Source organism: Budorcas taxicolor, chromosome 21 (genome assembly GCF_023091745.1).
Source record: "Budorcas taxicolor isolate Tak-1 chromosome 21, Takin1.1, whole genome shotgun sequence".
NCBI lineage: Eukaryota > Metazoa > Chordata > Mammalia > Artiodactyla > Bovidae > Budorcas > Budorcas taxicolor.
In genome coordinates, this window is record NC_068930.1 from 70,720,114 (window position 1) to 70,742,276 (window position 22,163).

The following is a 22,163-nucleotide window of genomic DNA, read 5'->3' on the forward strand; positions in this document are numbered from 1 at the left end:
CTCCCCAGCCCCTATGCACCCCCTCCCCAGCCCCTCCGCTTGCCCCCCAGCCCCTATGCACCCCCTCCCCAGCCCCTATGCACCCCCTCCCCAGCCCCTCCGCTTGCCACCCCGCCACCCCCCCACCGCCCCTCTGCGTTCCCCTTGGCCGCAGCAGGGCGCCCACCTCTGCTCCTGGAAGTAGGGGTGCTGCAGGGCCTGATGGGCAGTGATTCTCTCGTCGGGGTCATAGGCCACCATGGCATGCAGGAGGGAGAGGCATTGCGGGGACAGACTGGTGGTCAGTAGAGGTATCCCTGATCCCTTTTTAAAAGGAAAATCAAAACTCATAGCTCTCGACCTGCATTAAAAGCCCAATGATAATAAACGGTCACGCCGCCATTTAGAGCACGTGGCCGGTCCAGTGTCAAGACTGCACAGGGGCCTGCGCAGAAGGGAACAGCTCACGCTCTAACAGTGGGGCGGGGAGGCACAGTGGCGTCCAGACTCCGCGCAGAGAGGCGCTCAGGGAGCCGCAGCCCTGGGCTCGGTTGCCACCGCGTGCCCCGGGCAGCGCTGGCCCCAGGAGAGGGGCGGTCTCTGCACTGCCACTGGTTTTCCTGTGAACCGAAAACTGCTCCACGACATTAAATCTGTTTTTAAAACGGGTGTGTGTGTGTGAAATCTCATACTCTAGAGATAAGAAAACTTTCCCTTGAAAAGACTAATAGCACATTCCCACCAGAGAAGAACAAGTAAAATTTAAAAAAAGAACAAGACTCCAACAGAGTTGTCATCTCCCTACCTTCCTAGCATCTGGGAGCTGCTGGGTGCTGCCCGCCCCTCACGTCGCCGGGGACCCCCAAGAGCCCGGCTCCCCCAAGTCCCCACCCAGGGGTCAGTGTGGCAGGGCGCCGGGCAGAGCTGCCCCAGGCCAGGCGTGCGGCCTGTGCTGGGAGCCGTCCTCACCCAAGACTCCGAGGTCCTAGTGAACCCCCAGGGACGCCTCTCCACTGCCTGGGCCGAGCAGGCTGTGCTGAGGCCGTGGGGAACGGCAGCGGGGCGAGCCCTGGGGCGGGGGCCCGGGGCCTGCACTCACTGCTTGAACTTGGTGAGGGTCTTCTCAGGAGGTGAGCCCATGACGTCGTGGATCCTGGAGATCTGGTCCAGCTCGTTGGCTCCGGGGAAGAGCGGCTGCAGGCTGGGCGGGATCAAGGCTGCCATCAGGGCCCCGACCCTCCCAGCGGCAGAGGGACCTCCAGCACGCACCCCGCCCACCCCCACCCCGGGCCTTCCTCCTCCACTGTCCCCACGTCGGAGTCCTAAGGCGCAGAGCCCACTCCCGAACCTGCACAGACGGGTCTCCACCAACTGCGAGAGGAAACCCCCAGCGCCTCTCGCCACGGGGGAGCTCTGTCAACAGCAGTTCAGGCTGGGTCAGGCCAGATTGCGTGGACAAACGAGGTCCACGGAGCGTTTCGGTTTCAGAGCCTTCACAGACTTGGGAGTCGTGGCTAAAAGGGCTCTGGTGCCTCTCACCTCCCTCCAAACTGGCCCAGGTGACTTTGTGCTGTGCTTAGACCCACAGTCGTGCCCGACTCTCTGCGACCCCCGTGGACTGTAGCCCCCAGGCTCCTCTGTCCAGGGGATTCTCCAGGCAAGAGTACTGGAGTGGGTTGCCATGCCCTCCTCCAGGGGAACGTCCTGATCTGAGGACTGAACCCGGGTCTCCCACATGGCAGGCAGACTCTTTACCATCTGAGCCACCAGGGAAGCCGAGGGACTTAAGTACATGAGAAAAGACCATCTGTTGTAACTTCAGCATCAGTGAAACCACAAGTCTCCTTTCCAAAAATAACAGTTACTTATCAACAGGAAGGTCTAGAGTCAGAAGCTGCGCCCTCAAGGGCCTGTGCATGTACCAAGGGGTCAGTGGAGCAGGTGGTCGTGGACGCCCTGGGTCCTCCTGCCTTGCTGGGTACTGTTCTGACCAGCGTCACTCTGACGGAAATCACCTCTCCCACACCCTGGCCCCGTCCTTCCTGACCCGCTGGAGCAGGAGGGTGCGCCCCCCTCCTCCTTGCCCGGCCTCTGCTGTGGCCTTGCTCCGTCCAGCGATGGAGCCGAGGCTGGGGTGGGGGCAGCACGCTCTAGACTCCAGCTCCTCCTCACCCCGGGGCCTGAGCGCCCATGGGAATGACTGAACTCCAAGGGCAGGCTAGGGGGCATGGCCCCCACTCCCCATGGCAGGCCCCACACGGCGCAGGAAGCATGCCCTGGCTCCATTCCTCCGCGGGCTTCACCGGTTCTACCGCTGATGAGGCCACACGGAGAGGCCCGGCCACCCGGGGCCCAGCGGCCAGTGGGAGAGAAGTAACTGACAGTGTTCCGCCCTCCACGCTGGGCAAGCAAGGAGAGCGTTCCGGCCGCTTCTTGTCAGGTTCCAGAGCAGCCAGGACACCAGAAGGGCTGTTCCAGGGGCACAGGAGAGGGCGCAGGGGGGGCCTGGCGGGAAGCCACTGGCTGTGCCCCCCGGGGCCCAGCGTACCTGGCCATCTCGTAGAGCACGCAGCCCGCGCTCCACAGGTCCATCTTGAAGCCGTAGCAGCCATCGGTGAGGAGGCACTCAGGGGCCCGGTACCAGCGGGTGGAGATGTACTCCGTGTACGGCTGCTTCGAGTAGACGCTCCGGCACGACCCGAAGTCCCCGAGCTTTAGGACATCCCGCTGCGAGCGGGGAGACACGGGGACAGGGAACGTCTCACCAAGCAGCGACCATCACGTGGGCCATTCCTGGCACTGGCGCGCTAACACAAGGGCGCCTGGCGTCTAGTGAGCTTGTAGACCAGAGTGCTGGCTCTGTAAGCATCTGAAGCTGCCGCTAACCCATGAGGAAGTGGGGTCTCTATCCAGCGGATCACATTTACAAATATTCTGGCTGTGTTTTATAGACATTTCAAAATGTCTGCAAATCGTCTATGGGCTGTGCAAATGTTTAAGTCACAGAGTAAGTCTACAGATGAATTCTATACCCTGGTCATATCCCCCATTATGCCTCAAACAGGTTTCAGGGTATTTCTTCCCTCTTCTTTATCTCTCATACTCAAGTCGTAAAATGCATGCTGTCAATAAACATGAAGTCTCTGGCGGGCACCTGCAGCTACAGCCCACGTTAAACAGCACTTCTCTCGGCCACATGATGAAGAGACCTACACTGACAGCCTCGTACCTCTGTCCCCATTCCTGATACATTCAACAAAAACTAAGGCACATAAAAAGGCAAGAAAAAACAGTCTGAAGAGGCACAGCAGGCATCAAAACCAGACTCAGATACGGCACAGGTTTTAGAATTTTAGAATTACCAGACAGGAAACTAAAAAACAAGCAAACTATGATTAATTTAAGGGTTCCAGGGGAAAAAGAAGACAGCATGCAAGTTCAGGTGGGAAACATAAGAAGAGAGATGGAAACCCTAAGAAAAAAGTCAAAATAAAACATCAGAAATAAAAAACACTGGAACAAAAATTTTAAATGACTTTGATAGGTTCATCAATAGACTAAACAGCCAAGGGAAGAGTCAGTGAGCTTGAAGACATGCCAACAGGAAACTTCCCAAACTGAAATGCAAAGCAACAGAAGAACATCAGAAACAGAACCAGCATCCAGGAGCTGTGAGACAATTTCAAAAGCCGTGGCACACACACTACAACGTGGACCAATCTCAGAGAAATGCGGCTGAGTGAAAGAAGTCGGATCACAGAGGGGTATGTACCATGTAATTCCATTTACAGAACATTCTAGAAGACACACACTAATTCTGTTATGACAGAGAGTCAGCTTGTCTTTCCTGGGGACAAGGAACAGGAAGGCAAAGGCTACCAAAGGCAAGAGGAAGCTTCTTGGGGCAGCGGCTTTGCTTGGCGACTGGGATGGTTTCATGGGTATATACAGATGCCCAAACCTAACAACTTGTACACTTAACACATGTACAGTTTAAGGGCTTTTGAGTGAGACAGATCTGAGCTCAAATCCTGCCTCTTCCCCTTTTATATTTACAGCGTTTAGAATAATTTATCAATAAATGGAGTTAATTTTTATACACAGTATATAAGAAGGGTGCCTTTTTCCAGACGTACAGTTGTGTTGATGGCATTTATTAACAATTTTTTTTTTCCAAACTGGAAGGGAAAAAAAAATATAACAAACATGACATCCATTGGGATTGAAAGCATATCCAGTGAAAAGTTTTTATATTCTGTCTTCATTCTGATATCAATTTTCATATAAAAATTCTTACCTTTATTAATATATTTTCTGGTTTTACATCTCTGTGAAATATTCCATTTCTGCATTCAACATGAAAAGGACAGAATTAATTGCGCCTCACTCAGATTCTTTCACACTGCATTTTCTAATGAATGGTAGCGCATTTTATTAATCCAAAAGCCTCAAGCCTCCACGTGCATACCTGTGCATGTGGTCCAAGGACTTACACAGCTGGTACATATACAGCGTGATCTTTTTCTCTGATAATGGGTGTCTTCTTCCTGTGCAATCAAGGAAACAGCCAAATATGGTCACCAATATCCCTGCTTTTTAAATAAAGCACAATCCATTTTTAATAATGTGCAAGAATTTCTAATTTTCTCAGTGAATGGAGTAGTTCTAGGAAATATGCAGTCCATCTACAAAATATGCCATGTAGAATTCTACATACCGACACTATTTCATCCAGAATCGCCCGGCCCCAGGCCTTCTCTGCAATGAGAAAGGTGCTGGGCGGTCACCCAGGGGCACTCGGTCTGGGGGCCTCCGCACAGGCTCAGGAAGGCCTGCAGGGCACACTCCTTCACACTGTGACTTGAGCTGGCAGGCCACCTGCGTGCATGCGCCCTCAGTCATGTCCCACTCTTTGCGACCCCATGGACTGCAGCCCGCCAGCTCCTCTGTCCGGAATTTACCAAGCAAGAATACTGGAGTGGGTTGCCATTTCCTGTTTCAGGAGATCTTCCCGACCCAGGGATCGAACCTGTATCTCCTGTGTCTCCTGCACTGGCAGGCGGGGTGGGTTCTTTACCGCTGAGCTAACCTGGGAAGCCCGAGATGGCAGGAGTCAGCTGCAAATCCAGCGTTTTCCTCAGCTTCCTGTCTAGATGGAGATTTCCGTCTTTAAGGGACTAGATCACAGTTTCTTTTCTTTTTTTTCTGCTGTACTTCCCGGCATATGGGATCTTGTTTCCTGGCAGGGACTGAACCCGCGCCCCTTGCAGTGGAAGCGTGACGTCTTAACCACTGGCCACCAGGGAGGCCCCAGAAGTACGTTCTCTTAATTGAAGACGACCAATGACCGAATTGCACAGCCCACACACCCCTTTCACGAAAGGGAGCAGTCCCTGCCACCGCTGACCACGCCCTGCAGCACACCGGGCACCCATCCACACAGCCTGCAACCTACACCCTCCTCACTCCTGCACTGTTCATGGTGCTCTGGAACCCTGCGCATCGCACTCCAGTCCCACGGAGTACTGCGGGCCATGGGGTCCCAAAGAGTCGGACTCAACTTAGCAGCTGAAAGACGACCAGCAGCACAGACACCTGCGTTCTTGAAGATGTCACGTTTTGTTTGATTTTCATCTCAGAGGCCTGTGTTTCTAGGTCATTAGGCTTTAAATATGAGAAACACACACTCTCACCTAACAATTCAGAGAGCCAACACGAGCACATGGCCCACTTGACATTTTTGGTCCTAAGTTTGCAATTTCTGTTGAAAAATTAATGTTTTCTTTTTCTCGCATAACAAGAATGTTTATGTTAATCATAGAAAGTAACAATTTACAAAATGTCTAAGTGGAGTGAATTTTTCCATGTCATCTTTTTATTCTGTTTCACATCAGTTTTCCACAATTTAAAAGAATTAAAACCAAGATTGTGGGCTTCCCACAGCTTGAGGAACTCTGTAATTTTATTGATTATCTATACAAAGGTGAGAAGAAAGCAAAATTTCCGCTGTCACCCGTGAGGCTGGCTGAAGCGTTGTCAGGCTCTCTCCCCTCTGTCCTCGCTGCCACGGATGAGGCGGGCTCCCCAGACCCCAGGGGCAGACTCCCCCCCGGCTCAGGGGCCCCAGTCCCTCAGGGCTGGTGAAGACAGTGACTGCTCCCCATCCCCGCCTGGCACGTCCAGTTCAGCAGGTCTGCGGTGGGGCCCTGAAAGCTGCCTTTCCAACGAGTGCCCAGAACCAGCTGCGGGGCCTGGCTGCGCGCCTCGGGAACCACGTCCCACGCCTCGCTCTCGCTGCCGGGACGCCCCCGCCCCATCCCCTTCTCCCGCTTCTGGTCGTGCTCACACCGCTGTTCCTAGAAGCACCCTTCCCAGCCACAGCCACACAGCCACATCCTAGTTACAGCATAAAGCTGTCCTCACATTCATCAGAACCTGAACTCAGGGAAGGTGGCCTCTTTTAGGGAAAGTCTACTGCATCCAATCTTTATAATCGCCCAGGGATCTCCCATCAGGAAGATTCTAAGGCCCAGGCCCAGACCAAGGGAATCACTAGGGATCTCCCATCAGGAAGATTCCAAGGCCCAGGCCCAGACCAAGGGAATCACTAGGGATCTCCCATCAGGAAGATTCCAAGGCCCAGGCCCAGACCAAGGGAATCACCAGGGATCTCCCATCAGGAAGATTCCAAGGCCCAGGCCCAGACCAAGGGAATCACTAGGGATCTCCCATCAGGCAGATTCTAAGGCCCAGGCCCAGACCAGGGGAATCACCAGGGATCTCCCATCAGGCAGATTCCAAGGCCCAGGCCTAGACTCAGGGAATCACTAGGGATCTTTCATCAAGCAGATTCCAAGGCCCAGGCCTAGACCGAGGGAATCACAAGCAGGCGGGGGGCCAGGAGTCTGACCTTTCACTGCTCTCTGCCCCCAGTGCAGGACTCTCTCCCTTCCTCCCGGGCCAGCTCCCTCTACCCATTTGTAGCCGTAGGGGCAAGGCTGTGACTCCTTCCCATCTCTCCGTGGGAATCCCTGTCTGCACAGGGGGGCTCCCAGGGGAACAAGGGGCCCGCCTGAGCCACGGGCACCACTGGTCTGAGCAATCAGAGTCCACACCCTCGACAAGATGGATGGACTGTCGACTTTCAAAAGTATTTCCCCCCAAAAAGATCCTAACTTTCCGGGCGCAAGATGGTATCCGGTTCCCACCAGATTCTCGCTTACAAACACCTTGAAGCAGACAAAATACTGTGAATAAAACACCCTGAGGTTCTTTGTATGACCCTTTACTGAAGTCAGCAGACTGCAAACAGTATTTCCCTGGCTCACTGAGCCAAATTAATTATTCCAAGATAATTTTTTACCAAACATTCTCATTAAGAAGGCACTTAATGAATGTCACACATAACACCAGCAATGTAAAAGGTCGGAAGTGGACACAGTGACTAGCTGTGGCCTCCAGTGTAGCCCGCGCCGAACCAGGCAATCTAGCACACATGCCCCTCCCACAAGAGGCCCCGTCCCCAGGCTGCGGCTGGCTCTCCTGGTCAGCCTCCGAGGTGCCTGCTGGGCCACAGTCTACACCTGGGCCCAGAGGCTAGGCCCCCAGGCAGCGTGCGCGCACGTGTCTGCCATCCGTGTTTTCCAAGAGAGAGCCCTGCAGGACAGCACGTGGTTCTCAGAGAAGCTGGAGGTCCCGACCGGCAGAGCGTAGCAGGCGGGCTGTCAGACTCAGCATGGAGCCGGAGCCATCACCAGCACCCCTCTCTCAACAAGACCACATTCAAGGAGGGCCTCCCCGCTCTGCTCTTTGCCTTCTGCTTTGTTTCTTATTTATTTTTTGGCCATACTATGCAGTATGGGGGATCTCAGTTCCCTGGCCAGGGATGGAACCCACACCCCTGGCACTGAAGCACAGTCTTAACCACTGGACAGCCAGGGAGGTTCCCCAGCTCTGCTCTCTGAAGCTGGCTCGTCTCAGGCAAGTGCTCTAACTTCTTGGAAGCTCTTTTCCTCATCTCTGGAGTGGAGCTGAGCTCCCAGCACAGGGACGAGCCAGTGCAGACAGCCAGAGCCGGCCCACTTAGCTGGGCGCAGCGTGCTGATGGTGGTGGTGGTGATGACAGGCGCCCACACTGATTAAAGACCACGCCAGCCGGGCGCTGCTCCACACACCCCACACCTGTCATTTACTCCTCACAGCCACCCCGAGAGCCAGACACCATGATTACCCCACGAGGTGTGCACGGCGCTGTGCGTGCTCTGGCCTGGAGTGCGATCGGGGACACGCGTGCTCCATCGACACAGAACCGGAGGGCACCTCCCAGAAGCACCAGCACTGACTTAACAGGATGGCGCCATCAGCTTCAGAAAATTCCAGCGAAAATAATGCTACTCACTCACACCCTGAACGGCACAGATGGACAATGTGAGAAAGACGCTCAGCGACCATGCCACATCAGAAAGTTTCAAGGAAGAGTTAGGAATTGCCGTAACAGGTTTATGTCATGTCTACTTCCTTTTTATATATGCACAAAAGTGACATGGCTGGAAACTGTCTCAATAGCTCTGAACCAGTTCCGTTAATAAGGACAGAACTAAAATTGCTAAGTGATAAGAAAGGTATGTGTCAGAGCGGCAGTGGCAATGTTTTTCTTCCTTTTTTTTGGTACATAAAAAATACTGCACCTTACAGTTCAGTGGCTCAGATTTGATCATATATAAAAATACAACTGAATTAAACTGACACAGTAATTAATCTGTCATGCAAAATCGTTACATTGCATAATGACTGGAACATGAACCCTGATTTCAAAGTTGCCTTAGCATTGAGGAAATACAATCATCCCTGGGTGTCTGCAGGGTACTGGTTCCAGGAGCCCCTCAGGTACCACAATCCGTGGATGCACAAGCCCCTTGTAATATGCTCCACAGCTCAGACACACTGCCTAAGCTCCTCAGGGAAACAAACTGTAACGCTACGCTTACAGTCAAACAAAGCTTGGTCTGCTTTTTCCTACCTGGCTCAGAGTCATGGGTTTGTTGTAGGATGCCTGGTCCACTCACAGGCTCTAAATGGTATAACCCTAAGGTGACAAGACGAGCCCCTGGACCTGGAAGAGCCTGCGCTCCAGGCTGTGCTGCCTGCGCTCCAGGCATGCGCTGCCGGGGGAGAGTCACGAGGTCTGGGTGGCCAAGTCTGTCGAGGAGGACAGGCAGAGGAGCCGCAGCAGGAGACTGCGTGGCCCAAAAGTGGTCGGTGGTGGCCTTGGCTGCCGGGCCTTCCCGGTCCTCTCAGGGCTGTCCAGAGGGCCGTGCAGGGTGGGCAAGAGCAGGCGCTGCCCGAGTCCCGACCCCAGACCATCACGGACGAGGCCCACGGCCGTGGACAGGTCCCTCGTCTCTCCACGCCTCCCTTTCACCATCCCGAACATGCCATCATGACAGAATCTGCCTCACAGGCTCTCAGGGTGAAATAAGCTGACTCCTCTCAAGAGCCAGGGGCAGCGCCGGGCCTGTGGAGAGCACTCACGGCCATCGGCCGTCACTGTCCTCGCCGCACAGTCGGCGCCCCCGAGCCCCGGGGTCTCTGTCCACGGGTCCCGCATCTGAGGTTTCTGCGGTTGGCTGAACCCCTGAGTCGTTTCACACACAAGGGGCTTGAGCATCCATGGATTTTGGTACCTGCGGGGCTCCTGGAACCAGTACCCTGCAGACACAAAGGGATGACTGCATTTCCTCAATGCTAAGGCAGCTCTGAAATCAGGGTTCACGTTCCAACAGTCAGTGTCTGACAATCACTGTCAACCGTTTTCCCCACGTTTTAACATCTCTGACACTTAGAGGCCCCTTAGCACCGACAGCACCTGATCCCATGCTCAGAGCACAGCGCCTGGCCTGTGAAGCCATTCGGCATCCACGGGATGAACCAGCGGCCGTTGAGCCTTAATACAACAGTCTGCTTTCTGCAGTATCTGTAGACAGATACTGAAAGAAACAGACTCACTTCCTCCAATTACACAACTCCCCTACTACTGGAAATTAAAATATCGATTTCTAAACAAAGTTTTCTCCAATCTAAACACATAGAAACTTGCCAGAAATTATCCCCTCCCCTCGAGTTTTAAAATATCACACTCTGACAATCATAATTCTAACATAAGATATGTATCTTATACCAAGAGAATTCTTATTATACTAAAAGGAATTGATTCTGTAGATTCATTAAGAACAAAATGTTGGCTTACTGGTAAAAAGATGATTGCAAATTACAGTAAAAATTAGTGGTTGTTTCTCTTGGTTGCATTGATACCTGTCCTGATACACTGTTAAAATATGTATTACACAGAGACTATCAAAGTGAAAAATCTAAGTCAGTTAGTGTATTTGAAAGTTAATCACAGAGTAACACCTTATTTATCCAAGTTGTCTGGAATAAGACCTCAAGTGAAATTTCCAGGTAAGTGAGGTTTACTCCTCAGATATAAAACTCTCTTCTATTTGGCGGTATTTTACATGGGAATCTTTTAAAAACATTTCACCCACGTTCCCATCAGCATATCCTACAGCGACATGGTTACCACAATCCAGTACATGACTGTGCTCCCGCTAACCTGTCCTGGGGACCCTGGGGGCTTACAGCTGTCTTCCCGGACGCTCTTGGTTTGGTTTATACTTTCAGTCTCCTCCCCCATTACTGGATCGTCACCTGTCACTTTCTGTTGGTGTGTCAAGTTCTAAAAGCTCCTTTTAAGAGCTCTTATTTTTAATAGGTTTTAGACCAGGAAACCAGATAACTAAGTTTATTTTAAATTGTACTTAAAGCAAGACACCTGAATGAGAGGTTTGTCTATGAATAAAATACACAAGGTTTGTAACTTAAAAGAAACACCATATATTTCCAGATACAAGGCAATCTCCTACTTTCCTCAAAAGATGTAAACGCTTCTGGATCCAAAAGTTTTATATCAACTTTCACAGATGTAAAACTTGTCTACTCATGCTATTTACTAACTTACTAAGCCACATATTTTAAATCACATATAAAATATGTCCATTTGACATAATACTTCTTTCCATGCTCCTACTTCATAAACATAATTTTATCTGAACTCTTCGCATGCACCTTTAACATCATGTTAAAGGTCCCCTTTGTTGCAAGAACAGCTTCTTGATCTGAAAGTTTTCCATAGCACATCATATGCCCTTTGGCCTAAACTGCTTGAAGTAATATAGCAGTTTTTAAATCATCTATGATACTGTTGCTAAAACTCAATTTCAGATATAGAGTCCCTCATATAACATAAGGCAGTGATTTTTTTTATTTTTTTGGTAAGAATAATATGATCCATAAAGTCTAACACTTGCTGTGTGATATTTACAAAGCTCATTTGTCCTGACATCTAACACCACGGAGGGGGTCAGACCCAGGGCTATTTGACCAACGTGGGCCAATCTTCTGCCTCCTGCCCTCTGCTTCCCTCAGGTGACCTCTGCCGGCCTCCAAAACCAGCCGTGACTGGGGTCGGCTCAGGCCAGTGGCTTCCCCAAACAGAGGTGTATTGTTCAAAAGACAGGGACGCATGAGCACTCAGCAGTTCAGGGCGCCGCGTGAGGGCCCCAACCCCAGGAGGAAGGAGAGTCCCTCTCAGGCGATGATTTGTGGGGGAAGCCTGCCTCGTTCCGAAGCCTAGAGTAGAATGTCGAGCCGCGGCAGAGCCCGGAACGGACCCTGGAAGGGCACGAGCCCGCGGGAGGCCTGAGCCGGGCCTCGCGCTGCGCCTCCCTCACCCGCGTCCCCCCGTGTGGCATCCCTTCCCGTCCGCAGCCATGCTCTGAGCAGGCAAGACTGCCCCCCGATACCTCCCACACCCAGGTGGCGCTAGCGGCAAAGAACCCACCTGCCAGTGCAGGAGACGCGAGAGACACGAGTTCAGTCCCTGGGTCGGGAGGATCCCCTGGAGGAGGAAAGGGCAACCCACTCCAGTATGCTTGCCTGGAGAATCCCACGGACGGAGGAGCCTGGTGGGCTTCAGTCCGCTGGGTCCCAGAGAGTTGGACACGATTGACGCGACTTAGCACACAGGCACTGCACACTTATATACAACTACTGAACTGTGGTGACTGATGATTTTGAGAATTAAGACAGATATATGGGAACTATAAGCTTTAAAAGATCTTAGACACTCTTTCCAGTTATTCTACATACCTCGTATTAGCTCATAAATATTCATGTCCATAAGTTCACATACTAGTGCGAGAGAACCAGATTTTCTGTCACTGAAGAAGAAAGCAGGTTTTTAAAATGGTTTTTTCCTTGTATTAATCAGAAAAAAAGCATCAAATATTTAACTCATTTGTAAACACTTTTGATAAACATAAAACACTCCCACAGCAAAGGCCAAAGTATAATGACCGAAACAGCACAAGTTTTGATTTTCAATCAGTATTTTAGGTAAAAATAATTTTAAATAATAATAAAACGACTGTAGGCAGAAATGCTAAAAGCTGGCCTCCCATAATTTTGGGAAAAAAGCATCTTGAGATTATGAAAGTAACTATTATATCTTCAGACAGAAGAAACAGGTTGAGGAGTTTGAGAAGCAAAACAAAGAAAGTAGGACTTAATTCAAGCTCTGTGGCTGCAAATTCAGCTTTAATTTACCTAAATTACTTCCATGTCACTGAGATACATCACAGTGTGGGGAGTGAAATACAAAACCCAGCCAGGGGCAAAAGGAGTAAATGCCCACGCCCCTGCAGGGTCGCCCCAGGCCCCTCAGGGCACCTGTGGAGGGGCTGGATGGGGCGCACTGTCCCTCGGGCTGCCACGGACAGAAGCGCTTTGCCCCTGAAGCACTTGGCACAGGCAGGGCCCCGTGAAGGCTGCAGTCTCCGGACCCGGCCAAACACGTGCCTCAGGGCACGCGGGCCAGGAGGCCAGGAGGCCATGACAAGGCACTGCGTTTTAAGTTTAGAACTGGTCAGCTCTCTAATGAAAACCTCCGCCAGCTCAATGGTCAGAGACTGCGGTTTCCCCGGCTGGTGGTACAGGCCAGGCTTCCTGCTGAGGAGCGCTTTCTCGGAGCTTCAGGCCAGATCCCAAGCCTAGCCCCCGGCAGACAAGCTCTTCCAGATGAGCTCCGCTCTGCCTTCTTGATCAGAACAGAAACGCAAAGCCCCCTGAAGTTATGTGGAATACGGTGAGAAGGGCTGTATGAAGCCGTACCAAGATGGCAACTGCAGGGATGACCTAAGCGCAGCCCCCGAAAGAGGGCCACAGGCTCGCGCGCAGGTGCCCGGGCCGCCGCCGCCTCCACAGAAGCCCAGCTGAGCTTCCGGGAGGGGGACCGCTCGAATGATGTTCTCTGCTGTGACACAGAGTCGCTGCAAAGAAGGCCTTTCCCCTTGAGGGCTCGGATGCAGACAATGGCCCGAATACGTGTCTGAGCTACAGAGCCGGTGTTTAAAATGTCTACTATGGTTTTCTTTCTTAAAAAAGAGATCTGACAATTATCATCGAGGTTAGATAATGTTTAAAGCCCCGATATACTTACAAAACCACTTCGTGCAACGTGAGAATGTTCGGGTGTGGATTCAGGCGTCTCAGTGCTTGTATCTCACGTAGGTTGTTCACTTGCTCAATACTATTGTGCAGGTAAAAACAAACGAGTTTATTATTCAGGTCAACTTTAGAGTCAGGGTTATCAAATCACTGTTTATTATCCATGATCACAAGTTACAAACACAAACAATGCCAAGCAAGTTTATCAGGTTTTATTTCTCCCATCAGCAGCTGAACATAAGCATATCTCATTTCTACATTATCTTACGGAAATCGAGGCTCTTATAGCTTTGGACATGCATTCAAACTCTTCCCATCTAAACTCCTGAAAGAATACTTTGGTAGTTTCTCTTACAATTAATAAATATAGAAACAGAGACTAAAATTTTCCATTAGTCAGTTTATAGGAACTAACAGCAATGTAAGCAACATCTGAAAATAAGCATCTCAAGTTCAGACCGGCCTTCCTTCTAATGTTTAATGCAGGCTGTACACGTTTTCACAGTCCTTCATCTGGGGAGAGGCGTTCTCTCAGCAGGCATGTCTTCCTGAGGCTTTTCTTTATGGGACTGCTCTGCCTGCCACTGTGTTCACATCACAGATCACAACAACACAACAGAGGCCAACGGCCTGGGGCTGGCTGTGCCCGCCTCCCAACTGACCCTTGCCAGGGTGCTCTCCCTGGGGCTGGGCCCACGGGGCCAGCCCAGCCGGGTGACTCCATCCACCAGAGACTCCATCTCAGCGGCTCCAAGAGAAACTGATTCTGGAAATATTCTTTCTCTGAACTGGCAAAACTGTTTCATCAACTTCTTTTTTTTTCCTCCTGGCCTCGCCACGTGGCTCATGGGCTTCTTGTTCTCAGACCAAGGATTGAACCTGGGCCCCAAGGTTGAACCGGGTCCTAACCACTGGACAGCCAGGGAATTCCCAACCAACTTTCAACATGTAGAGTAAAGCTCAGCAATTTGTTTGGTTATTCAAAGAGTGGTTATACCCAATAGCATATTATTACTGCTGTTGTAAATCAACACGGCTGGATATTTCCAGTCTCTCTCATGCTAGGCAACAAATGGGAGCCTGATACACAAGAGCCTGGGCAGTCTGAGCAGAAGGGTACTCCTGACAAAAAGCCTTAGGCCCCTTTTAGCTGTCACCCCGTTTCCTCCCTCATACCCAGGATGATACTCAAAATATTAGCAACTTACACACCATGGTCCACAGCCAACCTGAAGACACAGCTCACTTTGCTGGCGCAGCAGCCTTAAGGAGGGTCCCTGCTGAAGCCGGGACTGTAACCCTTCAGTTGCTGGAGAGAGTGGGGGATCCCACGACTGCTGGGTAAGGGGCCAAGCATGCTGCGTAGGGGGGTGGGGGTGGGGCCACACCCCAGAGGCTCAGGATAGTAGCTCCTTCCCGCCTCGAATCTGAGTTTTTCACTGCCTAATAACTGTTATGGATGGCCATCCTGGGGTGTGCAGGGACCATACCATGACCCTGCCCGTCCACTCCACCAGCTCAATGCCCAGCCCACCACCTGCTCCTGCCCACACCCTGGCCTCCCCTAGGTGACTCTAGAACAGTACTTCCCAAAACATGTCCCACAGAATTTTATTTCTCCGGAAAACGCTTTGTGGATAAACTGCATGTTGAAGAAACGTGAGACAGGGCCAATCTAGCTCCTTTCAGAGAGTGACAGTTTACAGTTGGTGTTAGAAGCTTTCAAAAATCCTACCAAATAAGGAAAACACTTTACCTTCATTTAAACCAACATTTTCCAGACTTTCTGGGGGCACAGGGTCCTCTCTTACATATATTAAGTCACCGTCCCTTAGAACTAAGGTTCTAGAGAACACACCACGTCAGACCTTCCCTCTGAGTGACATGGCAGATACAGATTATTTTCCTTAGGGCAGACGAGAGGAACACACACACCAACAAGGCAAGAGGAAGAAGAAAAAATCAAGCAGGGCATTCTTTGGAGGACGCTTATACGACGGCTGCCAAGCATCTCTCCCTCCCTCCCTGGGGTGCACACTGGAAGGGCACCCACGGTTCACCCCGCAGCCCCACACCGCAGAGTCCCTGACCCAGGGCCAGGCCACTGAAGACCCCCCACCAGTGCCTGCCACGCCTCTGCCCAGGGCATGCTGCAAGTCAGTGGTTATCAACCGAAGGGACCTTGCCCCCCAAGGGACACGGGACAATACTAGAGACACTTTAAGTCGTCATTGCTCCATTCAATGGCAGCAGCCAAGGACGATGCTAAATACCCTACGGTGCACAGGACAGGACCTGTAGCAAAGATGAACCTGGGCCCAAACGCCGACGGCACCAACAAGCCCAGCCTCAGGTGGAAATAGCAGAAACCAACTGGAGCTAGCAACAGTTCTAAATTTTGAACTATACACCCGATCTAAAAAAAAACCAAAAAAAAAATTTATCAGTCTTTTAGGACCAGTTAGTCAAACAGCTTTGTCGTTTAGACATTTACTCACTCTTTTCATCTTTAATATGAAAACCAGCTATGATACCCTGAAACACGTTTTTTAATTGCAGACAGAATCATTTTATGCCTCCCCAGGCACTCGCTCAGAACCAAGGAAAGAGTGCGAACATTAGATGGGCACGCTGACTGGGTTCTGTGTGCCTCAGTTCAAGCAACAGTGTGTGCTCAAATGTAAATCAACTCTGCTCCTGCTTTTAAAGATCTTGGGGGGGAAAAAAAAACCTAAAAATCTGCAAAGTAACCACTTTTATTTGCTTTGGAGTTGCTTTGGATTTTGTGGGCAAGTGACATTCAGGTTTTTTCTGTGTGTTTGTCTTTTTACTGCCCTGCTGGAAACAGAACACATCATGGAGTGGAACACAGGGGTGTGGTGAGCCTCTGCTTCCAGAAGAGCCAGCTGCAGGATCCCCCGGCTGGCCAGCCCCTGCCTCCAGCAGAGCCGGCTACGGGGTCCCCCAGCCGTGCGGTGGTTAAGCCTCTGCGCTGCCAATGCAGGAGGTGAGGTTCAATCCCTGGTCTAGAACAGTGATCACTGGAGAAAACTAATTAGTTGTTAGTAGCCAGTTCAACTTATTCAAAGCCTCTGCTATTTTACTGCATACTAAACTAGTGAATTAGTTGGAGAAGGCAGTGGCACCCACTCCAGTCCTCTTGCCTGGAAAATCCCATGGGTGGAGGAGCCTGGTAGGCTGCAGTCCATGGGGTCGCAAAGAGTCGGACACGACCGAGCGACTTCACTTTGACTTTTCACTTTTATGCATTGGAGAAGGAAATGGCAACCCACGCCAGTGTTCTTGCCTAGAGAATCCCAGGGATGGGGGAGCCTGGTGGGCTGCCGTCTACGGGGTTGCACAGAGTTGGACACGACTGAAGCGACTTAGCAGCAGTAGCATGCTGCGGAGCAACGAAGCCTGCGTGCCGAAAGTGCTGAGCCCACACCACAGCCACAGGGCCTGTGTGTAGGCTGCGCCACAGTGAAAGACCCCCGCAACCTGATGAAGACCTCGAGCTCCATGACTAAGACCGAACGCAGCCAGATAAACATTCAAGTGCACACACGCAGTGAAGCAACAGGACACACTCACTGGAATGGCCAGAATTTAAAAGGCTAACCACACCAAAGGCTGAAGAGGACATGAAGCAAGTGGAGCTCTCGGGCTCTTTGCTGGTAGAAGTGGAAAAAGGTATAATCATTTCAGAAAAAGGCTGGGCTGTTTCTTACAAAGTTAAATATACATCTGCCCTGTGACCCAGAGATTCTATTTCCAGGTAATGACCTAAAAAAATATATATATATACATATATATAACCATAAAAAGTCTTGTATGAAATTTTACAGAAGCTTTACTCATAGTGGTCCAAAACCAGAAACAGCCCAAAAGTTCCTCAACAAGAGACGAGATAAACAAGGCGTTTCTCAGTCACAGACTGGAATGAACACCACTCGGCGATAAGAAGATATCAACGGCCGATACAACAATAGGGATAAACCTCAGAGACTGCATGTATGCTGTGCTAAAGGAGTGGAGAGATTCCATTTAACAGGAATTTCTAGAAGAGGGTAAAGAGAAACAAAACAAAACCCAGAAGAGCGGCCACATGGGGAGGGAGGACCAAGCAAGAGGCGAGAAGGAACTCGAGGGCGAAAGAAGCGCTCTGTGCTGTGAGCGCACTGAGATATCCACTTGCAAAAATCATGCAGTTCAAAACTGTGCATTTCAATGAAGGCAAATTTTGCCTTTATAAAAGAAATGTACAGTAATAACCTAGTGGAATGCAAAAGTAGGAAGTCAAATATCTGAAGTAGCAGGCTTGTTTGGCCTTGGAGTACAAAATGAAGCACGGCAAAGGCTAACGGAGCTTTCTCAACAGAATACACTGGTCATAGCAAACACCCTCTTCCAGCAACACAAGAGACGACTCTACGCATGGACACCACCAAATGGTTAGCGCCAAAAGCAGACTGACTACATCCCTTGCAGCTGAAGACAGAGAAGCTCTACACAGTCAGCAAAAATAAGAGTAGGATCCGACTGTGACTCGGATCACAAACTCCTTATTGCAAAATTCAGACTTAAATTGAAGAAAGTAGGAAAAACCAGTAGGCCATTAGGTATGACCTAAATCAAATCCCTTATGATTATACAGTAGAGATGATGAATAGATTCAAGGGACTAGCTCTGACAGACAGGTGTCTGAGGAACTATGGACAGAGGTTTGTGACACTGCACAGGAGGTGGTGACCAAAACCATCCCCAAGAAAAAGACACGCAGGAAGCCAAAGCGGTTGTCTGAGGAGGCCTTACAAACAGCTGAGGAAAGAAGAGAAGCCAAAGGCAAAGGAGAAAGGGAAAGATATACCCAAGTGAATGCAGAGTTCCAGAGAAGAGCAAGGAGAGATAAGAAAGTCTTCTTAAGTGAACAATGCAAAGATAAGAGGAAAACAACAGAATGAGAAAGACCAGAGATCTCTTTAAGAAAATTAGAGATACCAAGGGAATGTTTCATGCAAAGATGGGCTCGATAAAGGACAGAAGTGGTATGGACCTGACAGAAGCAGAAGATATTAAGAAGAGATGGCAAGAATACACAGAAGAACTGTACAAAAAAGATCTTCATGACCCAGATAATCAGGATGGTGGGATCACTCACCTAGACCCAGACATCCTGGAAAGTGAAGTCAAGTGGGCCATAGGAAGCATTATTACAAACAAAGCTAGTGCAGGTGACAGAATTCCAGCTGAGAGATTTCAAATCCTAAAAGATGATGCTGTCAAAGTGCTGCACTCATCATGCCAGCGAATGTGGAAAACTTAGCAGTGGCCACAGGACTGGAAAAGGTCAGTTTTCATTCCAGTCCCAAAGAAAGGCAATGCCAAAGAATGCTCAAACTACCATTACCATACAATTGTGCTCATTTACATGCAGACAAGATTATCTAAAAATCCTTCAAGCCCGGCTTCAACAGTACACGAACCAAGAACTTCCAGATGTGCAAGCTGGATTTAGAAAAGGCAGAGGAACCAGAGATTAAATTGCCAACAAATGATGAATCACAGAAAAAGCAAGGGAATTCCAAAAAACATCTACTTCTGCTTCACTGGACTATGTTAAAGCCTTTGGATCACAACACACTGTGGAATATTACTAAAGAGATGGGAATATCAGACCACATTATCTGCCTCCTGAGAAACCTGTATGCAGGACAAGAAGCAATTGTTAGAACCAGACACAGAACAACAGACTGGTTCAAAATTGGGAAAGAAGTACATAAAGACTGTATATTGTCACCTTGCTTATTTAACTTATATGCAGAGTACATCATACGAAATGCTGGGCTGGATGACTCACAAGCTGGAATCCAGATTGCCGGGAGAAATGTCATTATGCAGATAACGCAAATGACCCGACTTTAATGGCAGAAAGAACAGAGGCACCAAAGAGCCTCGTGAAGACTGTAAAAGAGGAGAGCGAAAAGCCTGAAACTCAGCATTCAAAAAACAAAGATCATGGGTTCTAGTCCCATCATTTCATGGCAAATAGATGGGGAAACAATGGAAGCAGTGTCAGATTTCATTTTCTTGGGCTCCAACATCAACGTGGACAGTGACTGCAGCCACGAAATTAAAAGACGCTTGTTCCTTGGAAGAAAAGCTATGACAAACCTAGACAATGAATTGATGCTTTTGAACTGTGGTGCTGGAGAAGACTCTTGAGAGTCCCTTGGACAGTAAGGAGATCCAACCAGTCGATCTTAAAGGAAGTCAGTCCTGAATATTCGTTATAAGGAATGATGCTAAAGCTCCAATACTTTGGTCCCCTGATGCGAAGAACTGACTCACTGGAAAAGACTCTGATGCTGGGAAAGACTGCAGACAGGAGGAGAAGGGACGATAGAGAATGAGATGGTTGGATGGCATCACCGACTCAATGGACTTGAGTTTTAGCAAACTCTGGGAGATACTGAAGGACAGAGGAGCCTGGCATGCTGCAGTTCATGGAGACGCAAAGAGTCGGACATGACTGAGTGACTGAATCACGACAGCAACCAAGCGGGGCGGGAGACCAGATGGAGTTATACAGATTAATTAAAAATCACAGGCTTGGTGGTGGTGGCTGCGGTACCTGGGGTTCATTATACTACTGTTTACTTTATATATACTTGAAAAGTTCTGTAATTATATCCTATTTAAGTAAAAGAGTCTTTAAAGTGACTCATGAGTTTCTTGCCTTTGTTTTTATTTAGAATCCCACACAGAAGACTTATTTTTATAGAAGTAATGTGAGGACCACTGAGAGATGTGACTTGGGAAAAAGCCGTGTTCTGAGTCAAGAGCAGGCGCCGCACTGCCCCCGCAGCAGAGCCCTGAAAGGACACAGCCCCCGGCCCCACCCAGACGGGGCTCCCACCCACGCTCTGCCCCTGGGCGGCTGAGGGGCGATTGGCAGCCCTGGGAGCTTGCCCCTCTAGCGGAGGGTCCCTCATTTGAGGGAAGACTCTCCACTAGGGCTACTGGGAGGATTAAACGACATGTGCACACAGTTCCCCTGGTACTGGGCATGGCACCAGATGCTCTGAACAACTGCTGTAAGCTTCACTTTTTTTGGGAGGGGGGGTGCTGTGCCACGAGGCATGCAGGATCTTAGCTCCCCGACTGGGAACTTAACCTGTGCTCTCTGCCATGGAAACATGGAGTCTTAACCAGTGGGCCACCAAGGAAGCCTGTGTAATCTTCATTTTTAGTATTGCTACTCGTATTTATTATCGTACCCCAATTTTCCAAATAGTCTTCAAACTCTTTTGCTGAGTAACTTGCACCAACTGTTAGGTGACAAGTTGACCCATTACTGTGCTAAGCGTTTCACCTGCATCTTTAACTTAACCCTCCCAATGACCCTACGAGGTAGACACCGTGGCTGTTCCCACTGCATAAATAAACTGAACCACAGGGAGATTAATGAACCGCCCACGGCCACACAGCTACAAGTGGGAGAGCCGTCGGTTCTGCCCTCACCTAGTAACCCTGTGCTGGCGAGGATCCGCTCGGGCTTCTCCTACTGCTTCAGGACAAAAAGAGAGATCCTACAAACACCAGGACTAACAACTTTTTTAATGACGCATTCCGTTTCGTTACAACATTTCTAAAGGAAGAATATAGTCGTAGCAAATAAAAGAGCATCTTATTAACAGTGTATTTCTGGTGAGTATAGGCGGGAGAACCCTCTGAAGACAGAGCAAACAAAGATCAAAGCAACTGGGTCACGCTGCTGGCCTTATGCAAGTAACTAACTTCACTGTCCCCAAACTAAGGCTTTGAGCCACGGAGAGAAGACAAATCTCAGGAGCTGCAGACGCCCCTCCCGACACAGTACCAATGGACTGGTCTATTATAATACCTCACCTTGACTTCCTATCAGCAAAGGTAACTGCCAAAGCCATCGATTCCTATTTCAGAGGAGCAGAAAGGAAGGGCTGGAAGTAACACTGGGAGGAGGTGGGTCAGAGGCTCCGAAACCAAGCTCCTTCTGGCTGCGTGACTCAGAGTGACTTGCCTCTGTTACTGACTGACTCTCCTTGCCCACACCACCCACACAACTGCGCAAGGTGACTCTGAGGTTTCATTCAACCACAAGCAGAGCAGAAATGGATTTTTAAAGGAACCTAAAATTATTCTTCAAATGAATAAAGTTAAACTGATTTATAATGACAGATATTATATTCCAGAGCTCTAAAAGCTGAAGATACTATTTTCATGGTTGAAAAAGAAAAAGAAAACCAAAGAACAGAATAAAACTTGTGGATCAAGGATCAGTGGCACTGGAATATCCAGTAAATGGTCAGCAATAAAACTCCTAGAAGTGACACCAAATGCAGCTGTCTTTCTTCTAGAACTTTCTTCTAGAAACTACAGTCATGTCTTCCTGTAAAACAGAAATAATAGCAATACCTTTTTCAACCTTAGAAGCCACGTACAATAGGACTCATTCTGGATCGTCTCTGGTTATTTTCTGTTTGTTCTGATTTGTTTTTTAAGTGTGAAGTTACTTTAGACTAACAGAAGACTTGCAACAACAATAAAGAACGCCCCTCTCACCTGGCTTCCCCCAGTGT

General features: G+C 49.7%; 1 protein-coding gene across 1 annotated transcript in view; it reads right to left on the reverse strand.

Moving 5' to 3' along the window:
* The window catches only part of MOK (MOK protein kinase), a 44,157-nt gene that overhangs the window by 2,203 nt on the left and 19,791 nt on the right, over positions 1-22,163 (reverse strand). Inside the window, exons 3-9 of the mRNA XM_052659545.1 lie at positions 13,535-13,624; positions 12,187-12,257; positions 4,448-4,526; positions 4,277-4,325; positions 2,528-2,706; positions 1,079-1,180; positions 167-340 (exon numbers count right to left, since the gene is read on the reverse strand). Coding sequence (XP_052515505.1) covers positions 167-340; positions 1,079-1,180; positions 2,528-2,706; positions 4,277-4,325; positions 4,448-4,526; positions 12,187-12,257; positions 13,535-13,624 — 744 coding nt within the window. The remainder of the gene's footprint in view (positions 1-166; positions 341-1,078; positions 1,181-2,527; positions 2,707-4,276; positions 4,326-4,447; positions 4,527-12,186; positions 12,258-13,534; positions 13,625-22,163) is intronic.